General features: G+C 46.9%; 2 protein-coding genes across 10 annotated transcripts in view; one reads left to right on the top strand and one right to left on the bottom strand.

Annotated features, from left to right (window-relative positions):
• NGEF (neuronal guanine nucleotide exchange factor) overlaps positions 1-12,820 on the bottom strand; it is a 33,652-nt gene extending 20,832 nt beyond the window's left edge. Inside the window, exons 1-4 of one of the 7 annotated variants that reach the window (XM_015871147.3) lie at positions 12,583-12,820; positions 9,116-9,230; positions 331-513; positions 119-225 (exon numbers count right to left, since the gene is read on the bottom strand). In XM_015871147.3, the coding sequence (XP_015726633.1) occupies positions 119-225; positions 331-513; positions 9,116-9,230; positions 12,583-12,820 (643 nt within the window). Of the gene's footprint in view, positions 1-118; positions 226-330; positions 514-1,068; positions 1,169-1,234; positions 1,330-1,388; positions 1,533-9,115; positions 9,231-10,507; positions 11,309-12,582 lie in introns of those variants that run through there. The other 6 variants (XM_015871148.3, XM_015871149.3, XM_015871150.3 and 3 more) reach the window with 6 other exon arrangements.
• The window catches only part of NEU2 (neuraminidase 2), a 28,358-nt gene continuing 15,470 nt past the window's right edge, over positions 4,971-17,858 (top strand). The window contains exons 1-2 of one of the 3 annotated variants that reach the window (XM_015871155.3): positions 4,971-5,085; positions 14,703-14,880. The gene's annotated coding sequence lies outside the window, so the exon portion shown is untranslated. Of the gene's footprint in view, positions 5,086-12,746; positions 12,884-14,702; positions 14,881-17,858 lie in introns of those variants that run through there. The other 2 variants (XM_085512608.1, XM_085512609.1) reach the window with 2 other exon arrangements.

Here is a 17,858-nt window from a genome sequence, read left to right as displayed (position 1 = left end):
GACTCGCCCGTCTCCGCCCGACGCGGTCCCGGCACTCGGCCGGGCTCAGCGCTGCGCTGCGATCGCTGCCCGCGGTTCCGCTCGCGGTTCGGACGGTTCGGGCGGGCCGGCCGCTTACCGATGTGCTCGATGAGGTTCCTCCACGAGTCGGCCGTCATGGGGTGGGCGGGCGGCGGCGCCTCGGCGGCGGTGGGGCTGCTGTCCTCGGCGGCCGCGGGGGGATTCCTACGGGACGGAAGGGAGCTTCAGGCGGGGCGGCGGCGTGGGGCGGCCACTCCGCCCCGGGTGCGGACCCCCCCGCTTTCCCCTCCCCGTCCGTCCGTCTCTCACCTGCCGGGCTGTCCCGCAGAGCCGTCCTGGTCGAGGGCGCAGGCGGCGCTGAGCGCCGCGGCCAGCAGCTCCATGGCCGGCGGCGGCAGGCGGCTGCCGAGCAGCTCCGGCGGTAGCGGCGGCGGCGCGGGGCTGGGGGAGCCCGGGAGGTTGCCACGGTAACGGGGGTAGGAAGGCAGCAGCCTGCGTGGGAAGGAGAGGGGAGCTGAGGCCGCCCCCGGGGCGCCCCCGCAGCCCCCAAACCGTTCGGAGCCTCCCCCGGCCCCTCGGAGCCTTTCCTCGGACCCCCTCAGCCGTCCCCGGGGGTCTCTCCCCCCGAATCCTTTCCCATCTCTCTCAGAGCCCCCCCAGCTGTCCGCGGGGGCGCGCTCTCCGAAATCAGCTCAGAGCCCCTCGCGCTCTCGGCAGGTTCTCCCCACAGAGCCCTCTCCGATCCCTCCCTGTCGGCTCCTACCAGCACCTTCCGAGCACGCCCTGCCCCGTCGCGGCCGCTCTTTGCGTTCCCGAACCCCCCTCGAGCTCCGCTCAGCGCCGCCAACCCCCCCCCCTTCGCCCCCTTCCTCGCCCCCGCAGGAACCCTCAGCGCCCCGCGACCCTTCCCAGCCTCCCCCCTCAGGTCCCCCCCACGACCCTCGCAGCCCCTCACGAAGAACCTCTGATAGCCTCCAAAACCCCTCCAAAGCCCCCACAGACCCCTCCCGTTCTCCCCTTCCCCCCCGCAGCCCCGCCGTGCCGTACCCCCAGCCTCCCACCACCCTTTGCCCGCAGAGACCTTCTCGCCCTCCAGCCCCCCCCGGCTCCGCTCCAGCGCAAGGTCCCTCCTCCGCCGGGAGGCTGCCTGCCTCCTCCCCAAGGGCCCCCGCAATGGCAGTCCCTGCCCCGAGGGCTCTGCGGGCACCCCTACCTCCATCCCCTGCCTTCCCGCAGAGAGGCTCCTTCCTCAGACGCAGGGATGCCCCCTCTCCATCCCCTCGCTCTCAGCAAGCAGCCTCCCCCGCGGCTCCCACGCACCGCAGCCCACCCTGTGCCCACCCCACGGAGCCCTGCCTGCCGCTGACCTCTCACCTCCCTGAAGCCGTCTGAGTCTATGTGCGGCCGGCGCCGGCTCGGAGGGAGAACAGAGAGTGGGAGAGGGGAGCTTTCCTGAGCCGCTTCCAGATCTGGAGCGGATGGTGCATTTCTTCTCTGGGAGTGACACCCCGATATGGAGGGATGTAACGTGGAGGCTCAGCCTAAGCCCTGCTGCCAAGCTGCCTCCCTGCTCTGCCTCTTGCCCTGCTTGTTTCCTCCGGCTGGCTTTGCATCCCCCCGGTCATTCCTCCCATCCTAGCGTCGCTATTTCCATAAGGACATATTTCCTCATTTAGGCAGTATCTCAGTTACGAGCTCTATCTCTCCGTTCAGGTAATTGTTTCTCCGCCTCGGGGATAAATCCTCTGGAGCTCTGAAGCACGGCTGCACCCTGCATTGCTCGCAGTGCTTACGGGCAGCTTCAGTGCCCTCCACCTCAGTAACCCCCCAGCAAAAACGTCATCTGCACCACATTGCAACTGAGTTAACCGTCAGAAAACACCCAGCTATGCCTGGCGTGCTTGCTTTCTCCCCATTGCATATATAGCCATGCTTTATTCTGTAAGCAGTACTGCAGTTTATGCAACGGCATAAAATCCCTTTGTCGGGCTGTGTATGGGAGATGGTTTCCTTTTTATCACTTTTATATTGTGTTTGCTAAGTGATGTATCCAGCCAGCACGTGACTCTACATTTAGGAGAACTCCCTCAGCTCGTGAGAACTAGATCTGATGTGCTGGAAGCGCTCGGTGCTCAGGTCATTAAGGAGGCAGAAGTGTCTGTGGGGGAGCCCGGGCTCAGATAACACTGTCAGCCCTTGGAGGTCAAAGGGACCACACAACTGGTGGGAAAAAACAGGGTCTTGTCAGAGAGTACCTGAAGCTCTGGTTTATGATTGCTGCTTTGGGAGCTGCCAGGGAATGTCATCAGGGGGTTCGGGAAGTGGGTGGGATGCTGAAAGCTTCTTTCTTAGTCAGGGGTAGGCAGGACATTAATAGCACCGATCACCTTTGTGTCTGGGTCATGGCATGAGAAACAGGAGAAAGTAGAAAGTCCCTTCTGAGGATCCCTTCTAAGAGTCCCCTCTGAGGATCCCACCTGTCTTTTTTCTTCAGATTTTCCAAAATAATTTCACCTGGGAAATGTTGTTAAAAGCAATAATGATAATAAGAACACTGGAAGCTCTGAGGAGGTAAGAACACAGCCCAGAGTGAAATGCCCCCCGTGGCCATAAGAGGCCACAGCTTCCCCTATTCCATCAGAAATCTATTCCACCATGTGGCAGCAACTAATTGCCTCCTTTCCCTTCCTTTAGAACTTTTATTTCCTAACTGCAGCTTGGGTTTTCTTGCTCTTTCTTTATACCACAGTCTCACCACTTCATGTTGCTGTATGGAGAAATGCTTGTTCTCCCAAGTGAGGTGACAGAATGCTCCCAGTGCTCCAAGGCTGGACTAAAGTGGATATTTTTGTCCTGCAAAATAATCGACGTTTTCTAAAGCTTTCCAAATCTGTTGTGAAGAATGAAGGAAAGCAAACAAGTGATTCACTGCAGCCCCACAGCTTTGCAGTGTCCAAGTCAGAGCTATTCCTTCACATGCTGCACACTGCAGCCTGCCCAGAGTGGGCCCAGCTCTGCTCTTGGAGCTGCTCCTCTCTTCATGGGATTCCCTTTGTCACCATTAACCACGGACTAAGTCTGATAGATGGAGCAGCTCAGCTCAGTTCCTCTTTCTCCTTCTCTTTTCCCACAACTCTTAGTGCAGTTTAGACTGATCTGCCTGCACAATTCCACTTTGCACTTGACTCCCCAAGGCAGCAATCTGCCTTCCCCTTTAAGCCAGAGCTCGTGGTCATCTCGTTACTTGGTTTGGCCACTGAACTGTCTCAGCACAGGGTCAGTCTGCTGAGTGCCAACACAGCAGAGGTGGCAGACAGACAGTTGTATGGCACTTCAGATCATCTTCCACTGCCATGCAACTAAAGGCTCAGGCATAAGTACCCCCTCCTCCTGATCTTGGCCATTCAGGTAGGACTTTGGCAGTGCTTTTTGTTTGTTTGTTTTGTCTTTCTCACTATATCAGCAATGAATTCTCTCAGGAATTCTTAGGTTCCCAAAGCACACGGGCACTGGAAATTATCCTCATGGTCTCGTAATGTTGGTCATGCTCTGGGCAGTGGAATGTGACCATGGTGGGTGAAGGAGAGTGGGTTTGGGCTTGCATTTGTTCTGCAAAGAAGGAAAGGGGATTGGGTAGTTCTGAGCCTCAGGTGCAGCCTGACCTGGTCCATTGCTGCCTTAAAAACGTGGTAATTGTTGTGAGCTTATAATTAGTTTGTCTATATAGTTCATATAGTTACTTAAGGCAGGGTTGGGGGATGAAGTTCCAGTCTGTATGGTCAGCTGCAAATTAACCTTTCCGATTTCCTTACGTTTGTCTGAATTCAAAAGCAATCCTTAGAATAAAGATATGCAAAGAGCTGGTTTTCAGACGACACCGAAATGAATGCAGGAATTTGTTTTTGTTGTCTTACAGCAGTTTTTAGAACTCAAGTCTCACCTTCTCAGAAACTAAAAAATGAGAAGCTGCGACCCAGCATATCTTATTCATGAAAACTTCCCCAGCCCCTTTAGGCAGTGGGAGTTTCACACCAAGAAAGGCCACAAGATGAAGTAAGAAGCACTGCTTTAATGTGAGCAGAGAAGCGTCAAGTTATTAATAGATTCAAATAGCGTTAGACCCAGGAAAATATATTCTCATCCTTCAGGTTCATTCAGGTTCTTTTCTGCTCACGTGTGGTTTTTTTAGTAGTGTTTTTTTTTTGTTTGTTTTTTTGGTTTTTTTTTTGGTTTTTTTTGACAACAAATTGCAAACATGCAGTTTTTATTCCTGGTGTGGTTTTTTTTTCTTGACAGAGAGATAAGTGGAACTCCTCATGCCTAATATTTTTAGATTATAAAGGCCAAGGGCACATCTGTTCTCCTGAGCCTCCTTAAGCTTTCACCAAAATACCTTAATTAAATCTGTTGGGGCTGGCAGTCTTACTGGCAACTAAAAACGTTCAGAACTTCCTATGATGAGATCTTTACCTGCCTATAACCTATTGATGCTCAAAATCACTAGGACTCCTTCCTTGTGACCGTCTGCCATAGGCTGCCGCTACCTCCTTTGAAATAAAGGGCTCTATAGCTTCTTAGGTTAAGAAAGATATAATTTGATGCCTATTAAAAGAAGACAGAAATCCTGTCTTTTTATCCCCTGAGAAGCTGTGGCTTCTCTTGAAATCTGGGCTTTTCCAGGGCTTTATCTTTGTCTGACCTGTGAAAATCCATAGGGATTATGGGCTGTTTTGCACTCTATCCAATACATGCAAACTGGAGACTTGGATTTTAGTATCTAAAATTCCCTGAGCAGCTGCCTGTGGAGAGAACATGTGCCCTGTCCAGGGTTGAGAAGAGCATATCTGATACTGCAGAGGTAGAAATGGCCTGGTACAGTTCTAGGTACTACAGATAAAGGCTGCTTCTTCTGTACTCTCAGTGCTTCTTGTGCTGGATCTGTGCAGCACAAGACAACTGTCTGGTTGAAAAGCAGAGGGAAGAGGACTCAAGCATGGAGAGGGAACAGACTGTATCTGGACCAGGAGACTGCTATGAAGAGAGGAACTGCCCACAGGTGCTTCGGTGAGTTGGAGAGAGCTGCAAAAGGCAGCACTGGAACTAGGGGGGAGGATGAGAGACTAAGACTGTATGCAGAGCAAAAGGCTGAAGGGCTTGGGGAAAGTCAAAACAATGAGATATGGGCTGCACAGGGCAAGAAAGGGGAGCAACACATCTGGGAAACATTAGCCTGAGAAGATCAGGTAAAGGATCACAAGTTGGGTTGATTGAAAAGGAGTGAAGCAAAGGGGTTGGTTGGGGATTAGGGGAGTACTCAGGTGGAGTGGATTGTGTTGAGAGGGCTAGAGGGCAGTGTGAGTGTTGCTGATGAAACCATGGCTTGGCTGAAGAACAGAGACTGGGTCAAATAGGCGGGCATAAACTGGGATTAGGTTCTTCATTGGCTGCAGGCTGGAAGCATACTGAGGTAGGACTGTAAATGCCACAGTTTACTATGGTAAGCTGAGATTTTGATACTAATATAATTTAATGTTGAAAATGGGTACTTGTTAGAGAAAAGTGATTGTTTTTAGAACTTTCTAGCCCAACCCACCTCTTCTGCTGCAGATGCTGTTGCTCTTAGGCTTTTTAAGTTTGAGATTGAGAAGGATATGAAAAGAATTATCTATCTCTAAAAAGCACAAAATAAGGGTTATAGGGTGACAAGGATTTGTTCAACATACAAAGAGGTGACTATAAGGAATTCACCTCGTAATTAGGAGGAAACTCGAGTACAACCTCTTGCAATGCAGGTCTCAGCCTCTCTGGAGGCTTTTCCCTCTTTTCAGGTTAAATCAGGCTAAATAAGCAGTGCCCTCTGCTGCCCAGGACAAACAGCGCTGAGCTGTGGGAAGCTAACCCACATTCACACAGTCCTTCAGTGTGACACTGATTTACATAAACAGTTGTTTCTCTCTGATATCTGTTTGCAAATGTACATCCCTTAGATTCCTTCTCTCTGCTGAAGGTGGCTGTATTTGCTGTTATAGTGCTTCCACTCTATTAACTCAGATCAAACCTAATCCGCTATTTTAGATTATCTTTTCTTTTCTCTCTCTCTCTCTCTTTTTTTTTTTTTTTCCCCTCTGCACTGGAGGTTTCATAAAAGAAATCTGATTTCTCTGAAGTGTTAAATCAATGGCCTTGCAGTGAGCTTTGTGACATGAGATTTCGCATTGAGTTTCTTCTCCACTGTATCCAGTGGCCCATAATGAATATGTATCATTGCTGGCATCTGACTCAGTGGGAAACGGTAGGTCAATAATACGCTCACGCTGATAGAACATCTGTATTGTATTAGAAATGAAGAGAAGTCAACATCCTATTAGCTGATAATATAGGGTAGATACTGATTGGTGGATCTCATTTCTGGGGTTTGAGATGACTAATTTTCTGCTCTCTGTGGGAGCTGCTTTCAGCTGTGGCTGACAGTTATGGATGGACTCCCTGGGTGGGTGTTTTTCAGCGGTGGTTTTCTGTGATCTCAATCTGCACAATTGCTGCCACTGTGAAGCTGGAAGGACTGATGGCGGTATGAAAGGGAAGCTTTCTTGTGACTTTAGTTCCTTGCAGGTCTTTGGCTGTGGTTACCCTGATGAACAGGAGTTGTGCTAGAAGCTCAGCACTGAGATGTGCTGGGGAAGTTAACCAAATAGTTGGGAAGAGGATCATGGTGTGAGAGGTTTGGATACTTGTACAATGTGGCAGACTGGGATGGAGCCACAGGATGCTGTGGAGAACTCGAGTGCTTTGGGGGGAGCTGGAGGTCACAGGGAGAAAGGGCATAAGGGAAAAATACTTTGAGAATATGTAGGCCTAAAAGTGCTCTAAATAAGTGCCTTCTGGAGGGTGTAGGTTAGATTTGGGATGACACGTGGACTCACATCACTGGTGGGTTTGAAGGAGTCTATAATGCTATCTCTTATTCAGAGTGTTAAAATCCATATCCCATCTGAGTTCACTTCAGAGAAATGTTCAACTTCCCAAACTATGTTTCCCAGTTGTGGTTACTCCCTGCCCCAAATATGTGAAGTGACATCCCTACCTGCAGACATGTTTGTGTTGGCATCTTCATGCAAGGGGGAGGGACTGAGCCTGCCTTGCCCTGGCATTTTACAGTGATGTCAAAACAGTACTGAGCGTGAAGAGATGCAGCACTGATGTCCCACCTGCCCTCTGTATCACGGTGATTCACTCCTGAGCAACTTATGTTCTGGTCAGAAGAACTCCTACTCTCCTTTCTGCAGAACAATCTCCTGCTTTCAGGACTCTTTGCTGAAAGGCACTAAGTTCTTTTCAGGGAGAAACTAAATGCATTTCTTGAGCTCACTGATAACATTTTGGTTGTCTTTTCTGCACAATGGCCTGTTTTCTCCTGTAGAAGGAGGAGGATGGTGATTACTGCAAGTAATGGCAATGCCCTTAGAATCCTGCAGGTTTCTCACAATGCAAATTTCTGCTGGTTCTCTTACAAATTACAGCTGATGTTTCAGAGAAAGGAGGAGGAGGACATGAGCTCAGTTTGAGCCAGAACTCTGCTCTCGTTCTCTGTCAGATTTCTGTGCTGGTTTTCAGTGCAGTGCCACTCAGCAGCACTGCCTGCTTTTAGCACACGCATGACTTAGAACTTGTACTGACCTGTCAAGCACTGTGCACAGCAGCACCTTTGATAAAGACTGACTCCCAGCACAGACTCATTGTTTCCAGCTCCAGGGAGAATCAGGCTGCGCGTGTTTCAGAGCTGCCTAAGTGGCAGTGTCAGGATGTCAGAGACTGACAGTGATGATTATGCCGCAAGGAGAGGAAGACAGATGGCTATGACATCTCAGCAGACTGCAACTGTCTAGTTTCTTATGCTCAGTTTAATGCCAAAGGGCAATCAATTTCAGCCAGGGCAATTAATTTCTTTAAATCCAACTTGACAGTTTGGCTACGTTTTTTTCACTGGCATCTTCCTGATTAGGAAATGTACACTATGTGCTGTGCCAATATAGCTTGGCTCAGTAATTAAGACCTCACCATGCAGTATAGTGCATGTACCTTTGGAGGGCAAGTGTTAGTGCTATCAACTTGGTCTTCTATAACACAGGTATTGACCACCTTGTGATTATATGTGCCAATGATGAGGTGCCAGAGAGTGATTTGGGGAGAATACCTCAGCTGTGTATTAGAAGGTGCAAGGCTCAGTAGCTGTTCATCCCTCTGCCTACCTGCAGTGGTAAGAGAGCAAGGATGCAGGTAAACTTTCTGTCTGCCCCTTGAAATGTAACATCTCTGAGACGCTGCAGATGAGATTGCCACTCTGTATGCAGATCTTGCATGTATTTGTCTGCTGTGTTTGGACCTGCTTGGAGTTCATCTTTGACATGGAGCCTATCAGGCTGCTCTGGCCCTGTGCTATAGTGATGATGGAATCAGAACCTTTTGCTTCTCCCTTTTTGTTGAGGGATTTTGAGCAGAAAAGACTGCCTCACTGAAGACCCCTACTGGCTATTCATTCTTGAAAGTAAATGCCAAATACAAAATCAAAATGCCTCAGGAAAACATTTCTGTAGCTATTTCTTCAGATACAAGAGCCTGTCTTCTACATGAGGTTGTATACCAACATTCAGGAGAGCCATGTGTGAATGCTGAGAATGGGACAATCCTTGTATTGGGATGTTCCATCAGGGTCTCCTTATTCTCTCACCAAGCTTCTTAAGGTAGCATCCCCTTCTTGCTTATGCCACTTAGTCATCCTACATCACATTCTCTTTGCAGTTTATCTCACTGTCTTCCTGTTACGTCAACATCCCTACCCCCGCCCAGCCCCCCCCCCCACTGCCCACTCCTTCACTGTTTCTCTCCAAACTCATGCTGATAAGAACCTTTACACCAGAGCTCTAGTATTACATGATATAGTGCTGTTTTGAGTTGTTATATAAGCCAAGGTAAGGAGTCATGGGCTGGTAGCTACAGCTTAGTCCAACTGGTCTTCAGAAGCAAGCATTTTCTTCTGACACCACTCTATTCTTCAGCAGAAGCGCAGTGAATGCCCTGAGCACGCACTCCTTACCTCTGAATCAATAGTTCTTCTAAAGTTGTCTTGTTAGAGTCTACTGGAGGTGGTGATCCCTTAGGTGGTAAAACGTTCAGGGGCTCTTTGACCGACTCATTGTTTTTGAGTGAACCTGTGACATAAGAGAAAGCCAAGAGAGTGCTAAAGTAGTTGCTTTCTTAAGGGTCATTTTCACTTGTACTGTAGGTAGTGTTTTTCTTTTATCAAAGGCAATAGGAAGGCTACAGACACAAAGCTACATTTTAGTTTGACTTCTCAAGCCAGACTTAAATGTCAACAGCTTGTGCACTGCATGGTTGCGCAACCTTTGGTGCAGCTGCAAACTGCAAGCAAGAAAAGGTGAAAAGAGATGTACTTTATCAGTTCTTACATTCCCAAGTGGCTCTCTGACCAGTGAACATTAGTCCCCAGCATTTTCAGTGCAATTCTTTAAGGAAAAAAGTTTAGCTGTGTCTGCCTGTTCTTGCTAATATTTGTTTCTCGAGTTGGGGATTCATTACTGCTCTGCTTTCAGGCACACAGTAGATGTTCAGTTTACTGGATAAATCATGGCTAGACTTGGGTGATACAGGAGCTTTACTTTTAATTGCTTCTCTACTTTTCCTCAGATGAACCCCCAATCCTTTCACAGGGAGCCAAAGTTGTGTTAAGTCTGAGGCTTATTACTGCAGTACTTGGCAGGAGGTGGTGCATCTCACTTTTCAAATGAAACCTCCTGTTGTTTGAGGCCTGCTGATAAATGGCCTTGTTTGTTTTTTGTTGTTTTAAAGAAATATTTTGGTCTAAGTCATAGTCCTGTTTGCATTTCAAACTGGTGACAGCACAGTCAGGCCAACACTAACTGGTTTCTGCCACACCCATTTAATCAGTGCTATGGATTTTCAGATGGAAAGGGTGAAATCCAGACTCTTTAGCTGCCTCAAACAGTGCCAGAGGCTTCCAAAACGCTACCTTCAGTTTTCTCTTTGCCTCTTGGATACTTAAAACATCTCAGCTTCCTGTCAGAGGAGATGGCTTAAAAAAAACACAAGCTCATTTTCCATTTAAAGGAAAGAATCTATTCTATTTTACAACTCCTAGGCTATAAGCCAAAGCTAGGCTGGTGCAGAGGGAACCTACATAAAAGCCTTTCAGCAGATTTATATGCTTTTAGATGATTTTTTATTTTTTTTTTTTAAGATTACTTATATTTTCTTGTTCTCATTCCTTGTGTCTTTATTTCTCCTGTTTGGTATCCTACCCTGCATTTTCCCCTGTACTTTACCCTCTCTTCCCTTCTTTCCTTCCCCTCTCCTCCCCTCATTTCCTAAGTAAAACGAGAACAGTTTAGCATTTGAGATTGAGTCAGGCTCATGGATTTGGGTTTGAAGTCAAGATAAAAGAGCTCACCCATCCCTTGTTTCCATGCACGTCAGTAAGTGCTGTCAGAAGTTCCTGCTACAAGCGAGGCTGCTGTAAAAGTCCCCGCTGTCCAGTGTCTGGGAGAGGGGATGGAGTCAGTGGAGCAGAGGGAGAAGGCTGCTTACACAATCCTAGCTGAGTTTAAAAGCTGGACATGCTACAGTCGTACTGGAGAAAGATCTATAGCTCATAGCCCAAGTTCTGCTGTATAAACTGGAGAAAAGAAACGTTTCCAGTGTGTCTTGCTGAACAATTGCAGATATGGAAGAAAATGCCACAGATGTAACACAGAAAGGGAATATGTAGGAGAGAAACGCAGGTCAGCTCCTGTGGATGCTCTAATGAGCTGCTAAGAGCCTTTCTTTTAGTTTGTCCTTCCTCAGTCACACTGGCTAGACAGGAGGAATGTCCTCCTGCGCTGCTGTCCTGATGCTGTGATGCTGCAGATGCATGAAGATGCCATGTCCTTGTGCGCTGGTCCTGCTGCAACTAACAGGGCAGGTGCTTCCTCAGCAGCAGTCTGGATGCTGAGATGTTTGGAGATCCGGAGTAAGGGCAAGTCTCCTCTCGGCTTGCTTTGCAGCACTGCTCTGGGGAAGCAGTGTGAGGATGGCTCTGCTCAGGTCCTGCTGCTGCGCTGGCAGGGTGGAGAGCAGGTCTGCTCTGGCACTGGCAGCACTCAGTTTATCCACAAACCTCATTGACAACAGTAGCAGAATATTAAACAGGAGCTCTTTGCTCTGCTGCTGTCTGCTTGGAAACTTGGAGAAGGGAGGGAACTTTCCTTCTGTCCTTGCCACAGGGTTGAATGGGCCTTTATACTGCTGAAATAACACGGCTCCCTTGGCAAGGCAACCAGGAGACACCTATTTTCTTGGGGACATTTCCCAGGCCTCCTTTATTTTGAGGTGTAGGATTTCTGCTCTTTGTTTTCTTAGAGAACTTGGTTTGTTTTCAGGGGCTGAACTGATGTGCTTTACTACTGCATAACGAAGTAATAATGTCTTGCATAGAACTCAAACAGTCAGAAATACTGTTACATCATTTTAACTCGTGCAGTTAGCCAAAGTTCAGAGTCCAATGGATTATTCAGAAGTTTATAATCTCAAGACGGAATAGGTATTTCCACTGCAATCTGTTTTACTTACAAGAAGCTATAAAATTCAGTTTCTCTGAACACCTAGCTGACCAAGCAGACTGCATGTTCTGTATTCACAGTTCCAGGTCTCCCTCACCTAGCATTTGAATTACAGCTGTTCTCAGCTTTTGCTTGCAACCCTGTTTCCATCACTTCTGAATGTGTTGAGATGGCTCCTTTCCTGGCACTCTTTTTGGCTTCTCATAATCTTCACAGCTGCTCAGACAACATGCCAGCTCAGTGAACGTCTCGCCCTGCGGCCATGCTCTGCACTGTTCATAGAACCACAGAGCTGGATGGGACCCATGAGGGTTACTGAGTCCAACTCCTGGTTCTATGCAGGGCCAGCCCACAATCCAAGCCCTGTGTGGTGTCTCAGCACTCCCTGAGCTGCAGCCCACTGCCCCCTGGGGCAGAGCCTTTCCCTCACCCACCCCAGCCCTCCCTGATGTAGCCCCATGTCAATTCCCTCAGAAGCCTTTTAGCCGACTTGTTCATACTGTTATACTCAAGCCATGCCTCAGCCCACGTTGTTCTGGGTGGTATTTCTCTTATTTCACCCTCCTTGTCCAAAGAATGTCATGCGTTGCTTAGAGCTATCTTCAGTGAGAGGTGGCAGTGCTCTTCATAGAAGTCTCACTCCCTTCATTGCAGTTTCCATAGGCTTGGTCCCCAGGTGTACTGCTTTGCCTTTGCTGGCTATTGACTCCACGTGGCATTCAGCTTGCCGTGTCATTACTTATGTAGATCCCACTTTTTCAATATATCCTTTCTATATTCTAAGGAAGTTCCTACTCTTTGACAGCTTTTTGTAGCACTGAATCTGCTTTCTATTTTCCCTATTGCTTTTCTAACCTCACTGACTCCCATAGTTCTTAATTGCATTGGAAAAAGGAAGCTTAATGTTGTCTGGGTCAGCACTCACCTGCAGCACGTCCTGCATGCATTGTTTCTCTTGCAGTCTTCCTCTTTGTTCTGTTTGGCAGCCTCATGGACCGATAGTACTTGGAATTTCTTTGAATGGCGATGTAATGTGTGTGAGAGTCCCTCTCATGGGTCGCAGAGTCAGCACCTTCTGACTCTTCCTCCCCTTCGGAGACTGAAATTGACCGAGAAATACCCTGCTGGAGCCCACCAGCAGCTTCTCCTCCATGCCCATCCATGGCTTTCAGATCTCGACTAGAGCAGCTGAGAGGATGGACCAGCAGCACAGCAGCAGCAGGCAGGTAGTGTCCACAACTCCATCAACTTTATCTGAATGAGAGCAGGAGACCTGCAAACAAAACAGAGCAAAACATGAAAAGAGAATATCTTGGCAAGGAAATCATCCCATGCCTTAAGCATTGCTTATTACACGTTCATTTTTGTCCTGTATTTGCTCCACTGATGACCACGCCATTTGTCTCTTGTGAGCAGTAGACTGCCAGCTGATGTACAGCAGGTACTGCTAATGGCCAAGTTCTTATTTGCCAGGATTAAAATGTTATGGAATAGAAAGTAAAACCCAAAGAGATAGAGCTCTGTTAATCCATCTATTATCTGCGTTCCACGCACTGTAATAGAAGAATGAATGTGTTTTACAGGGCTGAGTGGCTTCCTAACACTAACAGTACTCATTCCCACAGTGCAGATAAGTGAAGAAAAGCCCTTAAATGCAATGAAACAAAAGTAGAATGAAAAGAGAAGGTAGCAATGGGGAGTGTGCAGACTTGGTTTTATTTCCCAGAGTAGCCCTCTTATGTCAGTGTTCCCTCTTAGTGACATGGACTGCTGTGCTAAGTGTTGGTGCATGGGCTGTGCCTACACTCTCAGGCATTTATAGAAGACGGGCCTCTAAGACAGCAGATAAAATGTGAACTTCAGAGTTCATTGCTGGCTTTGTCTCATTGAATTCTCTCAGCTGTTATGGCCTAAGTACATACATGATTTTGTGACTGGTGGGGCTAACATGAATAGTAGAAAGAGCTGCTGTATAGGAAATGTGAATATAAAATTGACAGTTCACTGGGAGAAGGGCATGATATAGTGCTACAGATTAGTAATTACATGCTGTTATGATGTTCTACATATCACTGGCTTGTTACAGGAAGGCTAATACATGTGATAATCTAGAAGGTATCTTATATATCATGTCAGCTTTTGGTTTGGGTCAATTTCCATGAACCCATGTGTGCCACCAACTTTCTTCTTGCTTGTCCCCAGGACCATTTCAGCAAGCCTGAACATCATCTGCAAATCCTCTGCTTTCCAAATTTCCTGAGGGTCCTTCTAAAGGATGGGGCCCGATGTAAAATCTTGCACCAAGCCTGAGTTGTTCTGCCTCCTGGCTCCGCAGATCAGAAAGTCTGTTTATTCCTTTCATGACCTGAACCACAGCAGGCAGCTTGTGGCTGCTAAATTTACATGTTGATTTCAGTTCTACCACAGCTTTGGGGCTGTTTGGAGCTGGTGGTTGCTCTGGGATAACTTCCAGTGTTACTGGAAGTGTATGAAGGACTCGTTTGTTGGTTGTGGTGTTAAGTTTGGTTTCTAAATTACACTGAGGTATAGAGATTCACTAAGTCTGTTTCTGTTTCCGTGGCTCAGTAGAACAGCAGAATAAAAACAGCTGCTGTTGGGGACAGCCTGTAAAGAAAAAAAGGAGCTATTTCTTTTCCCTTGCCTTTCTGATTGTGCTTCTTCCTGTCCCAAACTGAAGCCCCAAAGGCTTGATCCTTGCAACTGTAATGGAAGCATTTCAGTTAACTGGACCACAACCAGTACTGCATGTATAATCCTTTCTGACAATAAACTCAAACAACCACTTATTTCTCATTCACTTTTCTTCCATAAACTGCCTGAGGAGTTGGATTTGTGACAATCTTCTCTATATCAAAGTTACTTTATGCTTTGGATGGCATAGATGGAGAGGTTTCTGACAGAGGAGCTTTCAGTATGGCTAAATGAAACTGTCTGCTGAGTTACCCAAAGCCATTTCAGTGTGTTTAGTAGCACCATCAAACCAGTGCAGTTGTCTTTATTAGGATTCCTTCTTTTGTCTGTCAGGGGAATGAAGAGCATCCATCCTGAACAGCAGGAGTGCTGCTGGGCTACCAAGCAGTCCCTAACAAGCAAGATGGTTGGCCAAAAGTGATTACAAAAGTGGAGGAGGAAAAATCTTCCCTGTTTTCTAGGAGAGGAAGGAGCGAAGAGAGATTTGCTTATTATGGTGGCTATAAAGAATGTAAGTATTTTTTTATTTCCTTAGTAAGAATACAAGAAAAGAATGTAATATTGAAGGCAGCGGTTCCAATTACACAACCAATACTCTAATAAATTGTTAGGAAAGCATTTTGTGGTATGTCAGTCCTGGCTTGCCATTGCTTTATATGTGTTAAAAGCAGGGGTGGGTTTAAAGGATATGTTCAGTTATGCTATTCTGGTAGTAGTCAAGCTACTTGATGTCAGACAAGGAATGAATCAAGCAGGTGTGGACAACAGCTATCCCTGTCTGAGTGATTGTGGTTAATTTTTGACAAAGGTATTAATCTCTAATAGTCACAGTCAGCTGAGTGCCAAGTCTTGTCATGGGAATAACCCATCCCAACTGCATTCACATCATATCCTGACATCGTGTCTTGCTGCAGTGTCACCATCTACCTGAATCTGCTTTGAAAGCAAACTTCCTACCCTGCAGTTCAAGAAGCAGCAGAGTGCAGGGAAAAGGTTGTAGAGCAACGACAGATGACAACAGTGAAAAGCAGCAAGTGGTGCATATATAGCAATGTTAGAGATATGCATTTTGACTCATTCAGCCTCCAGGAATTTGACTGTATAGAAATCTTACTTGCCAATTTAAAATATTGCATTTTTCTGTAGATCAGTTATATCTAATGAATGATACGACTGTTTTTCATAGCAGGAGTTGTACCCTGAAAGCTGAGATCATGGCTCTTTGGGCATGCAAGAGGTTGAGCTCAGAGTGAGAGCACTAGTCAATGCTCTCCCCATTTTGCTCATCCCATACCATGACCCCAGTCACAGCGGCAGTCCTGTAGGGCTCCAGCACAACAGCAGTTGCTGCCCCTTGTAATTTGTTGCCCTGGGTAATCACCTGATACTTTATTTCCTTTAAAAATAAAGCAAAGGCTATTATCTGACTGAAGAGTTTTAAGTATTGTGCTTAGTATGTGCTTAGCTTATGCCTGGTGATTCTGAAATGAAAAATGCTTGATTTGTCAGTGTCCTATAGTGCTGTGGCCTAGTCTGGGAGGCTGCTTGATCAGTAGCGGAGATAGCCTGAAGTCTCCAGGTATGCAATGCAGGGATGCTTTGAAGCAAGAACTAACTTGCATGAGTACAACTTGACTGTACAGTTTCCCTACATAGGGACATACAGTCACAGAAGATGAATTGCCCTCACCTGATTACCTAATGTATTCCTACTGCCACAGACAAGATAAGAGCATTCACATATGGTCTATAAATATCTGAGGTGTGGGGGGCAAAGTGGCGAGGCCGGATTCTTTTCAGCAGGAGACAGAACAAGGGGAAATGGCCAGAAATAGCTTTCCTGCCTATTTGATGAACCAGATGGGGCTCTTTTAGGACACTCTTCAACCTCTCAGGGTGAATGTAGCTTCTTTAATATTTATTCTTTAAATACATGCTTATTTTGCAATATTAAATCTAATTTAGAAAGGTTTCTTTCTAAAATGCTTTAACTCTCTTGAAAACCTTCTGCAGACTGAACATAAGCCTCTGCCTCCCACCGCCACCAGTCCCCCATCACATCCTTGCTTGTGTCTGAGGCATGGATTTTTTTCCCTCTCTTCCTCTGCTTTAAGAGCACAGTGGAATGTCATCTCTAAAGTATTTCACTGTGCATTGTAATGAGGCTAAAACAGGGATGGGGCACAGTCCAAAATCCAGCAGCAGGCCTTACTCATCCGCTGCCGTTCTTGCTCACGTGGCTGCCAATCCCTTAAGGAGTGCCACCCGCGGGTGGGCCCACTAAGGCACTGGGGCTCCACACAGGCTCAGGCCTGCGTTTGCATTGAGAGATATTTCTGTCACAGTCAGGGGAATAGCAACACCCACAGACTCAGCCCTGGGCTGTGGCAGATGTAGCTGTGAATTTGCTTAGTGGTTTGAGCTAACGCACAGCCTTCTAAGTGCTGTCAGTCAGGCGCTCTCACATGTCCCATTTTGTGCCACCTTTGCTACAGGGCAGCTAACTTCCAGCGGAAGGATGCACAGGCAGCTGAGCTTGGTAGTTCCACAATAGCCACAACTAAAGCCACCAGGGCCCTCACTGCCTGGCTATGCATGTATATTTATGTTTTCATTGCTGCTGGTTGGGACAGCCCCCATTGGAACTGCCTGCAATCCCAACCCTTTCTTTTAAATGGCTGCAAGAGACAGTTAAGCACATGTGCCTGTCCAAAGCAAAGGTACGTGACATTTCACAGAAGAATTTGAACTATTTAGGTACAAGGCCGAGGTAATATTTGATTAAGGCAGGGGAGTGCAGAAAACAGGAGCAGGATGGGGGCAGACTGACCAGCAAGTGAGACACAGACCAAAGAGGTTCACAGCAGAAGCCATTAAAGAAAAGTAGAGAATAAGTCTGGGTATGTTGGCTGGAAGAATATTACATTATTTAGCCCTACATGTTTCCAAAAACCAAATATTTTGTATATCTCTTATTAATAGAATTGTTGAATTCTACCACCACTCCTAACAGCGTCAAACTACAGCCACCTGGATTCTGAGCTAGTCTTTCAGGTGAAAAGTGGAATAAAATGGTTTTGTTGCTGTGATTTAGTGATGGTACCGTATTTATAGCAAGCAAGAGCAAGAGAGAATTATGCAGTTAATTACACGCTTGTGACAATAAAACCTTTATGTCTTGCACATATGCTAGAGAACCTGTTTTAGAAACGCTTCAGATGCTAAAAATAAAGACATTGGGTTTGTTTAATATAGCTTCCAAAGCCATGTGCATTAGACACCATGAGAGCAAGCAAACGAGGCTTAGAGAGAGAAACCAGTACATTAAAAACAGCTAAAAATGAGTCACACAGCCTGCCTAGATATAAAAACGTCTCCTGAATTAAGGCTGGCATTGTGGGACCTTCTATGGGTAGAAGTATACATATGTAAACATAGATACAAAGTGAGTGTGTCCTATAAATGGCTACGTACATATAACAGGAACAG

This window comes from Coturnix japonica, chromosome 12, assembly GCF_054131305.1.
Source record: "Coturnix japonica strain WE chromosome 12, WE-NBRP24, whole genome shotgun sequence".
Classification (NCBI taxonomy): Eukaryota; Metazoa; Chordata; class Aves; order Galliformes; family Phasianidae; genus Coturnix; species Coturnix japonica.
The sequence above is the reverse complement of the archived record's forward strand: the minus strand, read 5'-3'. Positions and strand labels throughout refer to the sequence as shown.